The 12,500-nt window shown below is 43.9% G+C and overlaps 1 protein-coding gene across 1 annotated transcript in view; it reads left to right on the top strand.

Annotated features, from left to right (window-relative positions):
* The window catches only part of tenm2b (teneurin transmembrane protein 2b), a 268,527-nt gene that overhangs the window by 118,013 nt on the left and 138,014 nt on the right, over positions 1-12,500 (top strand). Inside the window, exons 5-6 of the mRNA XM_063203803.1 lie at positions 6,166-6,247; positions 6,329-6,477. Of these exons, the coding sequence (XP_063059873.1) occupies positions 6,166-6,247; positions 6,329-6,477 (231 nt within the window). The remainder of the gene's footprint in view (positions 1-6,165; positions 6,248-6,328; positions 6,478-12,500) is intronic.

Raw genomic sequence — 12,500 nt, 5'->3', positions numbered from 1 at the left:
AGCCTTTTTCCCCTCTCTCCTCTCCTCTCTCTTCTTTGCTTTGCTTTGCTTTCCTCTCCTCTGCCTCTCCTCTCTTGCAGACTTCAAAGGCAAGCCACGTGGCTGGCAATGTAATAAGTAATTTATACTGTACATTTATTAAAAGCCGACATGTGATGGCGAAGGCGGCGGCGGTGGCTGTGGCGGCCGAGAGGAGAGTCCTGAAGTGTGGCCATGTTGTCGGCGGTGCCGTAGCAGCAGGGCCGATGATGCCTTTTACCAGGGCCCATTAGGATCAAGATAATCTGAAAGGGCCCTCCTCTCAATGTAAACAATGTCATGGGGACCCAATTCTACACCCCCCAACCCCCTTCTCCACCTCTCCTAGTTCTGGGCCCGGACGACAGACCCACATTTGTCCCTCCTCCCCAGCCTGTCGGCAGGCCTGTGTAGCGGTTCGCCCGCTGCTTGCAGTGAATCGTAGCCGGTCCACCGGTGGGGCCCAACCCAAAGCCTCCCTAGGGGGAGCGCAGCGGAAGCTAATCTAAGTAGGGAGCTGGGGACGCTGTGAACAGGTGCTGATGGATAGTGGAACAGCCGTGTGCTGTTTACTCTCATTTGCATGGTGTCGATCATATCGCTTTCCCTATACATGTACATGCATATGCACACCTTAAAGTCATGTTTACTGAAGGTGATTGAATACAAAGAGAAAACAAGACAATTTTAGACGATTCACTCTAAAACATGGCCTCTAGCTTTGATTTGACTTCTAGCTTTGATCTAGATTTGATTTCATTTTAACATCCTTTTACCACTTCCTGTTCGGAATTGGTAAAAGGGTGTAACAAGTCTGACAGGCGGACAAAGATGTGTCCGATGGCGCCAAAGACTGTGTTTTGGCCAATTTAAAGAATGAGTTTCAGACGGACAGACAGACAGACCAACGGACGGCAGACATAACCTCTTATAGAGATGCTAGGACGCATCTAACAATGAAGCAAAGCTAGACTTCAGTGGTGCTTACTGATGGTAAAACATATATGGGTTTACTATGAGTGTCAGTCTTCCATCATTCACCTTATGTTCAGGTTATGTGCACCATTGTCATATCCTAAACGGAAGCAGAAAGTGTTCATAGTGAAAGTGTCTGAAATGCAAAACACGAAAAAAATATCTTGTTTTGTGGGCTCACTGACAAATAATGGATCAACCCTCGGCTGAAAGCGTTTTTGGCTTGTGAAAGGAGGAGGCATAGGAGAGGTCAAATCTGTCTGACGCCAAGTGTCATATTGTGTTAGCGCAGGCTGTCATATCACGTAGCACACGGTTCGCAGCAGCTTTCAAAAAACACACGTCTGCTTAGCTGCATGTAACGCCATACCGTGACTTACCCTAGCAACATTTAGCCTTGACAAAAAAAGATTTATGCCTCAATAATGAATACCGTGGCAGGTATTTGTTGGTATTAGAAAATGCAGGCTAGATTTTGACAAGGTGCTATAATAGTCAGGTTCAAAAGAGTGTACAGTGTGTCAGTCCTATTTTCTTGCCTTATAGCATGATGAAAACAAAAGTGTCTTGCTCTGCGGTGATGAGGGTAAAGGGCTAGGGCTTGTGCATTGTGATTCACCGTACGAATGCCAATGCACGCCGTGTCTAGCACAGCAAATCATCGTCAATTGAGCCCATTGAAGATCCCCACGGGATTCATTCCGTCAACACAAAGCGTGCCCGTCAGCAGCGGAGGGGGAAAGGCCATTTTATTGTTGCTGTAGCAAGGAGACAGCTGAGGACTTTGAATAGCAGCAATGAGAGAATTTCGAAGGACTAGCCGTTCTCAAATGCAGGGGGGGAAATGAGAAGAAAAGGGGAGAAATAAAAGGAAAGATAAACCTATGAAGCCAAGAGTGCAGGATAGCACTGGGCTCTGAGAGAGAGAGAGAGAGAGAGAGAGAGAGAGAGAGAGACAGATTCTCTCTTTTTTTGTGTCTCGTTTTTTAATCCCACCCCTGTCTTGTTACTACACAGCACAGCAGCCCTGCTCATTACTCCTGCAAATCTAAATACTATTTCTAAAAAAATAAATAAATGGAAAAAAAGGCTAAAAAACCTAAATCCAAAACCTAATGAAAAAGATTACGGCCATATATCCAGTTATGCAACCACGGCAACAACACAGCAATGAATTGTGGGTTTAATATCAGCGCATGCGAGGAGTGCGTTTTAAAGGCCGACATGATGCAATTACACCAGCGGCCGGCTCGGACTATTTGTCAGGCAGGCGGTCGGGCGGGCGGGGGTCGCTCGGTGTCTGGCTGGTTTAGCTGCTGGTTTACCTTGCCTTCAGCAAGTCAGGCAGAGCTGGAATTACACACGGGCCAGTCAGGGTCCCTCTACACATCTCCACCACCGGCTGTCTGCTAACATCGCCAATGCCTTTGCTGCTGCTGTCTCTGCCTGCTGCCTGTTCTCGTTATTTTGGTAGATATCTGTGGCAATACAAATCTAGCGAGATGTCACACAACTGGACGGACGTGTGTGCGTGTGACTGTGTGTGTTTTGTGCGTTTGTGTGTGTGTGTGTGTGTGCGTGTGTGTGTGTGTGTGTGTGTGTGCGTGTGTGTGTGTGTGTGTGTGTGTGTGTGTGTGTGTGTGACTGGCCGTGTGTGTGCGTGTGCGTGTGTGCGTGCGTGCGTGTGCGTGAGTGTGTGTGGACAGGCCTCCCAGCAGGGGGTGTGTGTGGATAGAGGGGGAATGGAGAGGAGACAGAGAGAGAAAAGAAGGGAAGAGAAGAAGAGAGCGGGAGAGAAGAGGAGAGGAGGGAAGAGGCCTTGACAAACTGAACCACTTCTCTGGGGCATGGGAGAGGATGAGACCCCCTGATTGTTAGCGAATGGATGTCTGCGCCTGTTTGGGAAAGGGCTGTTGAGAGGAGTAGAAGCGCACACCAGACAAAACTGGAGGGGATAGGGCTGAAATTGAGCCATGGAGCGGGGCCTAGAAAGCTAAGACCCAGGCTCCATCTCCTCCACCTGTCAAGCAGATGTCGAGGTTTTGGAAGTGGGTTTGAGAGCCAAATAAGGCGATGCACAACAGGGCTGTTTTCAGAGCCTCAAGCAACATCGTGATTGTCAGATAAGGTTTAGTTGGAGGATGCTACTTTATTCCTTTTTTGCCTTCATTTCACATACCCTACCGGATACGCTGAATAATCTATCTGTCTTTCCAACCAGGATGAAAATAGTGTTATTTAAGTGTCCTCACTTTTAAGCGGCTCAGTGTGCAACTTTTTTAGGTGTTTTTCCCTATCATTAGCCCGATTGCATATGGAATACATTTCTGCAAGATATTGAATACTAATGTATCGCTTGCATCTGTTGAAAATCGTTAAGAAATTATTGATTACTCTTGTGTACTGTGAGTAAATCAATTGTGATCTCAATATTGATGAAAACCATTCAAGAGAAAGGACTAGTAGCTAATATTCACCAACTATTCGGAGTACTCTTGGTAGATCCATTTTAGAGTAAACAAAAAGGTTAATCCAGGCAACTCTACATCACTACACTACTATGACATTTCAGAGTCTATAGTAATACATTATTACTGATTACATTATAATAAATTGTCATTTTGGTAACATCAAATTTATAACAGGCCATGTTAAATTTCGGCTTCATGTAAAACACACTTTGTGTTTTCCGCAGTTGAGCAGTTACTGTACGGTATACATGCATCATCCATATCATGCTCCATCTATGCCCTGATGAGGGCAGGACATACCTGTAGGCCCATGTGTTTTTTTTATATACTAGATTTGCCATGTAATATCAAAGGCTTTCTTAATATTTTCCCCAAATCTCTGATCGCCTCTACTCTTTGAGTCAGTGAGTGTAGGGAGGGAAAGTGTGTTGCAAGGATGTCGTGGGCTCTACATCTTAAACAATGAGCACAGACGTTCACATTTTTAGAAAATCCTTTATTAAATCTCAGCTTTATGTAAAAACAAAACACTCCACTTTTGCCACAGTGGAGCAGTCCCATATTCCTACTGCTGAAGATACTGTATGTTTGGATGGATGGAGTGAATGAGTGAGTGAGGATAGGGAGGGAAAGAGGAGGGAGGGAAAGTGGTGTCTGAGGCAGACTGATGAATCACTGGTCTCGGTGCACCGTGTGTCACTCTCTGATGCAGGCTGCTCTGCTCCAGGCCCTGACAAGCCAGCCTTTACCTTACCTTACTTGCCTTCCCAGCCTCCCGCCCGCCCGCTTGTCTGTCTGTCTCTCTGCTTTTCTTAGATGTTTCACCCAAATCCGCTGCAGGATAGCAACACTATAGCTCATCTGTTGTGTGTGTGTGTGTGTGACACATGACAGTGCGTGTGTGGGTGGGTGTTAGTGTGTGTATGAGAGAGAGAGAGAGAGAGAGGAGAGAGAAAGAAAGAAAGAGAGAGAGAGAGTCTGAGTGTGAGTGTATGCATTAGCGTGCGTGCGTGCGTGCATGTGTGTGTGTGTGCGCGCGCGCATGAGTGTGTGTGTGTGTGTGTGTGTGTGTGTGTGTGTGTGTGTGTGTGTGTGTGTGTGGCACCTCCTTTTATTCCCCATACCTGTCTGAACCACTTGTGCAATAAATAGAGTGGGTTAGCTCTTTAGTTTGGGAGAAGAGTTCAGCCTCTGATACATCACTCAGGGCCTGGTGGAAACAAGAGTGAATAATAGGCCCTTAACACCGGCGCTGACAGCTCCCACACACACACACTCTGAGTCCCACACCAAGAGCAGCCCACAACACAAGGTGTCGACTGTGTAGGCTAGCTAGTGCCTAGTATCCTCAGACGGCATTTTAGCCACAACATTGAGTCCCTGGTGGGTACAACGCCATCTTTCCTTCCATCACCATCAGTTACGCAAGGAGGCTTTTCAAAAATTTAGCATTCTAGCGGTGAGTCCCTGCACTAAGTCTGCACAGTAATTATAGCACGGTCTTTGAAAAAAAAAAAAACTCTGCCAGTATAAGCGGGCCTCCCTATCGGCGTAGCAGATGAAAGCACAAGGTTGCTCGTGAGAATATCCCGAGGATTTTCAGAATGTTTCCCTTTTCATGTGGAGAAGAATGTGGATGCTCTCGTTTGCTTCCCTCAGTGGTAGTCTGTGGCAACTGTTGCCACACTCAGGCTGCTGCTTCATCCGCTGCTACTGCTGCTGCTGCTCTTGCTTTCAGTGGGGTAGCGCTTGAGTTTTATAAAGCGCAAAAGATACGGTTCTCCCACAATACCATTTCACCGCATATGCTGCAGTTGTACAAAGAAAAACAAGCTTTTTTTTAGAAACACACTTTATTCTTCACAATACGCATGCAATAGTAGGTAACATATGTAAGTGTACACATACAATACACTGAGGTGGATTTAGGTTAATGTATTGTTAGTAATTTACTAGCTTTAGCGCTGTGATGACGAAAATAATGGATCATTTAGAATTATGTACTGTCTATGATCAAAGGCTTGCTTTCATTTTTTATATGTTTTCAAAAACATGACCCAACAAATTCTTATTTAGGAGTGTTTCGTCCATGTAAACATGATTATACTGAGTTCAGTTGGATATATCCTCTGTTCAAGGTTGTTTTCTTGCTTCTCAATTTCCAACCCGGAGGCTACTGTGTATAGATACTGCTCACTAAGAGCAGCCTTCCTAAAGTACAAAATAACTCCCCTCACAATGACCAGAACAACCAAGAACTTCTCTCTCTGTCTCTCTGTTTCTGTCTCTGTCTCTGTCTCTCTCTGTCTCTCTCTCTCTCTCTCTCTCTCTCTCTCTGTGGATATACTTGTACCTACTTCTTCTGGTCAATTTTTTTTTTAATGAAGCATGAAAGTAGGTGTGCTAGAGCAACACCCCACCGCCTCACTCCATCCCCACCACCACCTTCTTCACCACCTGCACCCTCCATCTTATTGGCCTGCCCACTGCTGTGTGTGTAACCCTATGCACCCCTCTCCTGTGTGTGTGTGTGTGTGTGTGTGTGTGTGTGTGTGTGTGTGTGTGTGTGTGTGTGTGTGCATGTCTGTATTTGTGTATGCGTGTGTGCCTGCGTGCATGTGTATGTCTGTGTGTGTGTGTGTGTGTCTGTGTGTGTGTGTGTGTGTGTGTGTGTGTGTGTGTTCCCCCCCACTCCCACCAGGCCGCCCCCTCCCTCCCACACCTGCCTCCAACCTGCTCCCCCCAGCTCCACCTCCTCCGGGCGGCTCCCCCCACCCCTCCACCTCCTCCTCCACCTCCTCCTCCTCCTCCTCCTCGGCGGCGGCCGTGGCGGCAGCGGCAGCAGCGGTGGCGGGCATCAGGGAGTGCCAGGTGCCCCTCCTGGACGGAGGCTCCGCTCACCACCACGGCATGCTGGACCACCCGGCCGACGACGAGTTCTCCCCAAACTCCTACCTGCTGCAGGCCTGCGCCGCCTCATCCTCCTCCTCCTCCTCACACCCCCCCGCAGCGGGTAAGGGCAACTGCACCGCTCCTTGCTTCTCCACTCCTCCACACCTCCACTCCGTCACTGTTCCACTCCTTTGCTGGTCCATTCTTTCACCTCTCTGATATCATGCATTGATATCGTTAGGGCTGTAACGACACACTCGACTCACGATTCGATTCGTATCACGATCTTTGACCTATGGTTTGGTAAACCAAATGTTTTTTTCCACATTTGCCAACATTATAGAATAAACTATTAAAAAGAGTTTAAAGGCCCTGCCGTGGCCTAGCGGTGGGGCACTCGTCTGCTAAGCGGCAGACCCGGGTTCGATTCCCGGTCCAGGTCCTTTGCCAGCCCTTCCCTGCTCTCTCGCTCCCCGCTCGCTTCCTGTCACTCACTATCTTCACTATACTATCATAAATAAAGAGACCAAAGAAATATCTTAAAAACAATAATGATGACGATTTGAAGCTTGGAAGCACCATCACATCATACCGGTATCATGCGGTCGTTTTCTGGACGGAAGGGTAACAGAACTTTGAAAGGTTGTATCACAATACTGCCTTCTTGCATGATGATACAGTATCATGACTGTGTATCGCGATTTCTCGGTTCGATACAATGTTGTTACAGCCCTAGATATCGTGCATCTCTATGCTCTCTGTCCTCCACACTCTCCCTCTTTTGTTTACTTTTGACGCCTTCGGTGTGTAAGGGCCCTTGGTCTTCATCACTCTGCTATCCACTTCACTCCTTCACTGTTCCTCTCCTCCTCTTCTCTCCAATCTCCCATCGCTCTTGATACCATGCAACTCCTCAACCCCTCTCTCAGCTCAGCTCAGCTCAGCTCTACTCTCCTCCACTCTCCACTGCTCTCCTGCACTGTGACCTCCTCCTCCTCCACCTCCTGTCCTGCGATCTGTCCTCACCTCACTGCCCTCCGTGTTCCTCTTCCCCTTTTGCCATTATTTCTGACTTCCCCTCTGCGTGTACTGTAGTAAGGGCCTGTGCTCTGCACTGCTCTCCACTCTACTCCTCCACTCTGCTCCATGCACTCTTCAATCCCTCTTCCCTCTCCTCTCTCTCTACAGTGCACTGTATTCCACTGCTTTCCGTCTCTCCTTCTCTCCTCCTCTCCTCCGCTCTGGTTCCATGCACTCCACTCCTCCTGCGCCTCCTTTTCCTGCAGTCTGTCCTCACCTCACTGTCCTCCATGTTCCTCGTCCCCTTTGGTACTTTAGTTATTTGTGACTCCATCGGTGTGTGGGTAAAGGCCCCAGCTCTCCACTCCACTGCAGCTCTCCACTTTTCTTTCTCTTCCACTCCTCCACTCTTTTTCTCATCCTGTCTGACATTCTCTGTGCACTCCTCATATCCTCTCTCTCCTCTCCTCTTTTCTCCTCTCTTCTTCTCTACACTGGACTTCTCTGCTGTGCTGCTCCTGCACTCCTCTCCTTCACCCTAATCCCATGCACTCCTTATGCACCTCCTGTAATCCTCCCGTCCTCACCTCACTCTCCTCCATGCTGTGCAATCCTCCTTTTGTGTATATTTCATATGTCTGCCCACCCCCACCCCTCCCCGCCGCCATTTGAGTCATCCACTTCTCTGCTCTCCTCCCATGCACCTCCCCGTACCTCATCCTTTCTTACCCTCTCTGTGGCTTTTTATTGTCCTAATGCCTTTGTCTAGTTAAGTCTTTCCCGTAGTATCTTTGTCTTTCTCTCTCTCTCTCTCACTCATTCTGTCATTTCTATTTCGATCTTATCTTTGTCCATAATTCTGGCAATTTCTCTCATATTTGCAATGTCACTTTTTGTCTTACAGTATTTCTCCCATACGTATAGGGCCCGTCCAAACTTGTTATGATCACTTCCCTTTATCTCTCTCTCTTTATCTCATCTCGCTACATCTCTCTATCTCTCTATATTCTGTCTGTCTATATTCATTCCTGTCTCATGTCTCTGTCTGTATTTGTCTCTATTCAGGTCTTTTCTTATCCTGTTCCTTGTAAATGTGTTAAGTTGTTTTATTGCATATGAAACGCATCATTTGATATGGATAACAGCATAGTCTTCACCAAGGAGCTCCTGTCTGTTCAGTGAGTGCATTATGATAGTACAATATGTCACATCATCTCCTTTAAATTTGGGCAGATCTAGATCTAGTGCCAAACACTTCCAAGATGACCTTGCTTTTCACTTACCTTTTTAGCTTCTGTTTGCATCAACCTTTAAGATTACAAGTGACAAGAATATAAAGAAGCCTTTTCTCCTCACTTGCCAAGACATTTTCCTTATTGTCAATTTTTATACTATATTGTATTAAAGTGGTCAAATAGTATTTATTAAATGAACACATATTGAATACATTTCAACAAGCAAAGAAACGGGCAATAAATAAATTCCTAAATTAAAAATGCATTTTAATTTTTATACCATGCATTCTTTTCATGGTAGCATGCATTATTTTATTTTCTTTCTTTCTTTCTTTCTTTCTTTCTTTCTTTCTTTCTTTCTTGTGTTGCTGTCCCCAACACTCCTTTTTGATGTTTTTTTTTGTTTGTTTTGAATGAGATTAATATCAATGTGTCATAATTTGTATCAGAAACCCAATTTAGAGAGCTAATTAATGGAATATACCTGCATATTATTTTATTTGTCAGGTTTTCAATGACTGCTATTCTTAGAGACTGTGTTTAAGACGTGATTCTACCTTCGCGACACCATTTCATAAGCCGATTAGAATGAATAGTACAATCACGATAACAAAAACGTTTTTTTTTTTTTTCAAAAGTATTAGATTTATTTTGTTTGATGGCATGTCGGATGTATTGGAATTGCCCTACTTAAATATGAGCAATTTAAGATAATTTATCCTTTTTCATTATGTGATGTGCTGCCTCAACATCAAAATGTGTCATAATGTAAAGGTTGTGAGTAGATAATGCCATATCTCCACTGCTTCCCTGATAGACTCCTCCATGTCTTATCTAAAGATGAGGTTATCTACCCCTTCATCCAAACTCATGGCCCCAGCACCTTTGATGGAGAAAGGCCAGGGTCTATTGTGAGCAGGGCCATAAGTTATCTACCAAGTACAAAGTGTGGTGTTCAATCAACACTTGGAGAGGTGAATCTAGCACCCATAGTGTTGAGCGTCCTCCCTAAGTGTTGACGCAACACTCCAAAATGTACTGTGCAGTGTGGATGGGCTGGAGAGGCACCTCGCTGTCTCTCTGTAAATGCCAACCAGATTGGGTTCTCCTCCATCACACTTTGTCTGTGGTGGAGGTCTGTTGAAGTCGGGAGGCCAGGCGTAAGAGTTTTTTTTTCGTTCTTTATTCGACACGGCGCGGCCTCCGAGAATTGGGGTCAGGGGGATCAAGCCATTTAAATGAAAATATGAGCTTTCGCGGGGCCTGGTCCTTGAACTATAAAGATGGATATTTTTTATGATATTTTTTGAAGGAATTTGGCAGTTATTTTTTCTGGATTTTATACCCTTTTGAAGACACTATTTTTGGACTTTGAATAGGTATTGTGTCAGTGCCAGTTATGTGGAAAGGTGTAAGAAGCAATAGTTGAAATAGTGGTCTTAGATATATTTTTCTATTCATTTTACTACATTTATTTAATATATATTTTTATTTATTGATTGTATAACAGTACGCATAGGCAGTCTTTTTTTCTTTTTCAATATATTAAAAAAATACAGTAGCCTTCTTAAAATACATACTTAAACTAAATACCCATAGATACTTCCCAACACAGTTTCCTGTATGATTCTCTGTATGTAAGACCGAAAGTAGGGGAAGACGCACAGAGAGACAAAGAGAAGGGCATACATTGTGCTAATGTCTCATTTGTGTTTGTATGTAGATGAATGCACACACATTCCTGTATATACTCAGCAATATTCACTGTGCGCACGTTCACAATTTATGGCCCCACAATACAATAAACGTGAGTTTGGGTTCAGTCCCCCAGTGTAGTGTAGTCGTGTAGAAGCTACTACATTGCTCATGCTTATGGCATCATTCCCCCACGGATATGATTTATTCAGCTGCAGAAACATGCAGCGACTAGCTTGTGCTAATAGGGAACGCTGCATTACAGGCCATTACCAAGACATGTATAAATGCATGTGCGTATGTCACATGGCTCGTTTTCGTGGAACTGCAGGACAGACATTGTGTACTTAAAAACATTTTAAACATTTATTGAAAGCTTTTAGGTCCTTTTATAGTTTTTTTTCTCGAGCATGATATGATATTGGCTAATTAGCCTGTGTCTTTGAAATATGTCATTGTATTTTAATATTTTGTTTGAATGCAGCAGTATGAATTGCTTTGTAGGTCTTTGTGGTTATGAAGGGGTGTCTCATCTAGATTTTGTAAGAATTATTAATTCACATTTGTCTGTAAAAATGTAAAGATTTTACATAAGAAAATTTTTTTTAATGGATGCAGTTATTACATCTGTACATTATGTATTACACATTTAGCAACTTCCTTCTATTCTCTGAATTTGATCAATGTTTACATATTCCTTATAAAAGCATCCACTCTAGAATAGCACATTCTCTTCAGAGACCTCCACTGCACTAATTTTATTTTTAGGTAACAAGCACACCTGAACTATCAGCAAGCATATTTACTACAGATTCAAATATATTCTGATACTAGGAGCACATATTCATATTAAGAAATTTCAAATAACCTAGTTTTCATATTTTTTTAAAGAATAGAAAATAAAAAAAAACGTACAGCCCTTTCAGCTGGGCCCTTTCTCTGTAATAACATTTAAAAGTCAGCTCTGTGAACGAAAATGGCATTGGTGCAGCCTTTAAAGAAAAAAAAAATCTTTTAAAGTCATCTGTAATAGGGTCAGGGCACTCTAACCTGTTCTCCCCTCAGTCTTTTCAGGCCATTCCAGATGTCAAAAACCCAGACACCACACTCTCAATAATTAATTGCATACGTCCATGTATAAAAGAGGGGGTATTTAACTTGCTTTTACCAGGCCCAGGCTTGTGTTGAGTTTGCCTTTGTCCATCTAAAAATTACATGAGCCTTTCCATCATGGTAGTATAGGAGGAACATAAAAAACAACAAAAATGTAGGTTATGTTGTATAGCCTTAATAGCAAATAATGACACTTTCAAAAAATAGACCAATTCCTGAATGCTGTTTTTGAACTTGAATCTTGGGTTGTCATACCCGTTGTATACTTAATAATACATGTGATGCCCGCTTTAATTTTGATGAAATATGTCATTGAGTGTAAATACCTCTGTGGCTTGCCAATGTGGTTTCAAAATTGATTTGAAACCATTGGTCTTTGGCTAAGACTAGAATTGTTTCAATGAAATACATGTATTTATCCTAAAATTAGCTTTCATAAGATCTGCTGAGGATATTTATGACTTTAAATGAGCCTATATGCTGCAGCAGTGAGTGAAGAAGGGTGGTTAGGAAAACCACACTGCACCATTTCCAAACAATGGTTTCCACATGGGAATTGTTAGTGAAGGTGGTGGTTGTCTGAGGAGGCAAAGGGTTATTAGCAATAAAAAAAATAAAATAATAAAAACTCTAAAATTAGTCATATTAGTCTTTTGCGTCCCGTTTATTTTCAGCTTGGCAGCTGGTGGAAAGCAGGGCAACTGATAAAGCGTTATATTACTATAATTACCGAAGCAATGGAGGTCATGGTTATTTATTGTGTTCTTTTATATATTTTGCCTGCATTTATAGCTGTGTGTGTGTGTGTGTGTGTGTGTGTGTGTGTGTGTGTGTGTGTGTGTGTGTGTGTGTGTGTGTGTGTGTGTGTGTGTGTGTGTGTGTGTGTGTGTGTGTGTGTGTGTGTGTGTGTGTGTGTGTGTCTGTTTGCAAAATATGAAGGGGCTGTTTGGAAATTTTGACAGTATGTCGACACTGCCTTCAGGTATTTCTCGTTCCTCGCGAAAAAATGGAACATTATCATGAGAAATCCCAACAAAAACGAGGTTGGTGAGGGACGACAGACAGTAGACCTGCTTTGGTC

The sequence above is a fragment of the Engraulis encrasicolus genome, chromosome 7 (genome assembly GCF_034702125.1).
Source record: "Engraulis encrasicolus isolate BLACKSEA-1 chromosome 7, IST_EnEncr_1.0, whole genome shotgun sequence".
NCBI classification, from domain to species: Eukaryota; Metazoa; Chordata; class Actinopteri; order Clupeiformes; family Engraulidae; genus Engraulis; species Engraulis encrasicolus.
Note: the sequence above shows the minus strand (reverse complement) of the source record. Positions and strands in the feature narration are given on the sequence as shown.